The 4287-nt window shown below is 37.3% G+C and overlaps 1 protein-coding gene across 1 annotated transcript in view; it reads right to left on the bottom strand.

The window, feature by feature from the left end:
- Positions 1-4119, bottom strand: part of txndc5 (thioredoxin domain containing 5 (endoplasmic reticulum)) — an 11036-nt gene extending 6917 nt beyond the window's left edge. The window contains exon 1 of the mRNA XM_015396284.1: positions 3866-4119. Coding sequence (XP_015251770.1) covers positions 3866-4050 — 185 coding nt within the window. The 5' untranslated portion in view covers positions 4051-4119. The remainder of the gene's footprint in view (positions 1-3865) is intronic.
- Positions 4120-4287: the final 168 nt, after the last annotated feature.

The raw sequence follows: 4287 nt of genomic DNA on the forward strand, positions 1-4287 counted from the left end.
ATCTGATCCGATACCTTGGCTAAGCACATGGGCAGACACCTGACACTGATCAAAAACAGTTAAATAAATGAACTGTACACATTGGCATGTAAATGATGGCATCAGGTTTGTCATAAATATTCTTTGGGGAAAAAAAAATAGCTGCTGTGCATGCTCTGTGTGATGATGTAACCGGCATGGCAAATGTAGAACTAAAGTGAATAGATTGAATAGAATAGAAATGACTGGAAGGGAATGCTGGGTAAGCATCGGAGCCGAATTTAGATCCAGGTACTGGATTATGCCTCCCTACATATAATGTCAAAATATTTAGGTGAAAAATGTTTTTGCACCTTATTCTGGTACATTAAATTGTGTGCTAAAACAGTTACTTTACAGTTAAAGAGACATTATGGAAATTTTTAACAGAAAAATGTATCTTTAAAAAAGCCTTTTTATATTTGACCTTTTGTGCAAAGTATAATGTGTAATTACTATTTGATACCCTGTGCAATAACCTGGTTCTCTACATTTGACACCCAGTGCAATAACCATAAAGCCCCTCCTTAATTGAAAAACTTTTACACACTGTTTGTAAAAAGGAGCGCTAACGCAGGTCATTCATCCGTGCTTCCACCAGACTCCACAATGTGACACTACATTACTATTTGATACCAAGTGCAATAACCCGTTTCTCTATATTTTACAGCCAGTGCAATAACTATATATATATATAAATATCCATCTATATAAATACCCATATAAACACCCTGTGCAATAACCCTGTATAATAATCCTACTAAAACACAAGAAAAAAGCGGTCATATGTGGACGCACTGTGTATATATCCCATGCACCTTTTTTGTTCCTTTGACACATTCTTCTTCTTGAATATTTGAGCTGATGTAACAAGTACATTTCTCCACTGTTAGATCAATAATGTCAATCAATCAATTACAACTAAAATATTGTTTAATGAGCAGAGTGACACCTTGGCAGTTTAGCCCTGATGCAGCTATAAGCCTGTAGCTTATTTTCCTTTATTCACTTTAGGTCAGAAGTTCCCTCTCTGTTTTGCATATGTGACTTCAAGCGCGTCCATGCTAAATGGGTCTGACATTGCGAACAAAAGATTGATATTCAAGTGTGAGCGTGAGCTACAAGAATGAGCAGAAGAGAGCTGCAGTTTTGTGTTTTGCCCACACATGGCAGTATTATTAGAAAACTCTATAATACCTCTTTAATTATTAAAAAGCAAAGAAAATAAACTAATGTCAACAGCACAAAATTGAATTTTCTTCAAATATAAAACCTATATTATAATACAACATCTTTGTAATTTTATCTACAAATCTTAAAAGAGTTCCAGGCTCTTATTGGACAGACAAACAGCCCTTGATGGCTCTGAGACAGGACGGATTCCTGATAAACATCACTGGCAACAGCAGCACTACAAGACTTGCTTTGGGCTAAGACGCAAATTTAATACTCAAATATTTTACAGTGGTTTAATCATTTCTTAGAGGGCTTATGTAGTTTATAATCTATGGCAGGAGTCTTCAACGTTTTCCAGGCCAAGGACCCCCAAACTGATGGCGAGATCGAGCAGGGACCCCCTAATTATATATATATATATATATATATATATATATATGGTATGAAATTATGTTATATCAAACCGGTCCTATAGTCACTCTATTACAGATGGAGTCATGTAACGAAAGTAATTTCTCCCTGGGATTATTAAAGTATTTCCGATTCTGATTCCTGGTTGTGAATGAAACGGTGCCCAGCTTTAAAGAGCTCCTGTGTGTCATTAAATGTTTGCATTTATGAATGAAAGACATTGTCTGTCTCCATTTATCTGTTTACTAGAGTGTGTTGAATTCATGTTAAGGTGGATTTAAAGACATTTCCATCAGTGGAAAAAATGCAGGGGGAATATAAAAAAAAAAAAAAAAGTTTAACCAACCAAAACTTTCACGACCTCCATGAAGTACCTCTATGGACTCCTAGGAGTCACGGACCCCTGTTGAAGACCTCTGATCTATGGCATCTGTACCTGGTGTACAAACTGGTGAGAAAGGCTGTTTCTGTCCTAGGCTGCGCTCTGGCTAACCAAGCTTACATCCATTGGGACAACACCTTCCACCCTCTGCACCAGACTGTAGAGGAGCTGAGCACCTCGTTAGTTGAAAAACTTTTTACACACTGTTTTTAAAAAGGACCGCTACTGCATGTCATTCATCCCTGCTTCCACCGGACTCTACAATGCGACACTACAACGGCAGTGACTTGTGCAATATCTAATGTGCAATTATTATTTGATACCCTGTGCAATAACCTATTTCTCTATATTTTACACTCAGTGCAATAACGATATCTATAAATATAAATATCCAGGTAAACACCCTGTGCAATAACCCTGTATAATGATCCTGCTATAAAAAAAAAAAGCTGTCATGTGGACACACTGAATATACTGTACATATCACATGCACCTTTTTCTTCATTTAGCAACTTCTTTTCTTTTGGATTATTAGCTGACATAACGAGTAAATTTCTCCAATGGGAGATCAATAAAGTCAATCAATCAATCCCTGGACTTAAAGTACTGAATACATTCTAACACCTGCAGGATTTTCTAAAGTTGATAGAGCTAGTGCCCCCTTTTCTCCAAATTACAGCTGTGGAATATTTATGAATTTAATATTTATCAAACATGTACACTTGTTTTTATCATAAAACAAGGTCAGTCTCCTGATAGTTTTAAGAATTATTTTGTTAAGAACTGCCAAGTCCATTCTTATAATACTAGGCAAGCTTTGTCTTTTTATTTACCATTAAGTATTAAAAATCAAGTGCAAATTTCTTTTCGGCATCGCGGTGCAAAACTATGGAATGATTATGGAAAATATTTGGAATTTTCAGAGATTAATGGTATAAAGTCTTTGAAAAAATATACTGTTTTCCAAAAATGTGGATGTATGATTTTACAAATATTGACTCCCTGAAATCTGAAAGCTAAAATGTTACTGTACATGTCTGTTCTGTTTTCTCTCTTTAAATTCTAGGATTTCAAAGTATTCCCTCATGTTTTAAAAGTGTTTAAAATGTTCTTCATATTGTGAAGGTTTTTAGACCTTGCATCAAATTGAGAGATTATAAAGAGAAACCCACAGTCAGTTGTGCTCATGCAGATCAGTGACCCAGCATTGGATAACATTACAAAACACAATGAAAACACAACACTTTGTCTTCAGGAGAAATGACACCATAGCACCGCAGAATTCCGCCTGAGACAAGAAATTAAACTTTACTATGAAGCATAGAAAAATGTAGCTCCACATGTTTAATTTCACTGCCTGACAAAGTGCCTCAGAGGGACCCCGGACCACAGTTTTGAACCCAATGACATAACAGTGAATCAGTGCATGCCACGTAAGCATAGCTATTCCCATGCAACTTAAAAAAAACTTCACCAATGTGGTGCAAAAACAGTGACAACAACTGTGAATTAGGCACTGCTACCCGAAAATGTTTCAAACGCATCTCCAAAACCGGAAATCTATGTAATCTTATGCTATAAGGCCTAAAAGCAAATGTTTAAATCCGATAAGCTGCTACTTGTCTATGCTATGCTAACCTAACATCTATGCTATGCTAACCTAGCATCTAAGCTAAACCAGTCTACAGTTAGCGGACGGGGCTATGTAGCCTAGTAGCTAACAAGCCAACAAGCTAGGTAGCCGGGGTTTACCGGTAAACTCTTACCACGGTAATAAGATAGACCCGTTGGGTTTTAAATGGTTGCTAAAGACAAACTGGCGGTATAACCAGTTAATCTGCCCAACATAGACCAAAAAGCACTATTTAATCCACTTACCATGGTGCGTAAAACATGACAAAGTGGGGTGCAGTGGGGACCGCCTCGTTGAACATTTCTACAGTATATGTGTGCCTGGCATGTTCATCATCTTCTGCATCGGCATCGCAAAAAACAGCAGAAAATAGTAATGATAAAAACAGTAAACAAGAAATGAAAGGCGTGCCAGTCAGTGCGGAGGCCATGGTGAATCTCTGCTAGAGATCAGTGTCCCTGCTGATAGGAGAGAACCGACTTTGAACAAACACGCCTCTTTACAGCCTGGATTGAAAAAGTGTCAGGAGTCTGGATGGGAAGGGTTCTGAATGCAGGTTATCATGTGGGTCTGAGGCAGCACGGAAAGTGCTTTGCATTTCTTTACGTCGCGAGATCAGAGAAGCTGAACATGAATAACAGTTAATGCTGAAAAAAAAAAAAAAAAA

The sequence above is a fragment of the Cyprinodon variegatus genome, unplaced genomic scaffold (assembly GCF_000732505.1).
Source record: "Cyprinodon variegatus isolate N-32 unplaced genomic scaffold, C_variegatus-1.0 Scaffold788, whole genome shotgun sequence".
NCBI lineage: Eukaryota > Metazoa > Chordata > Actinopteri > Cyprinodontiformes > Cyprinodontidae > Cyprinodon > Cyprinodon variegatus.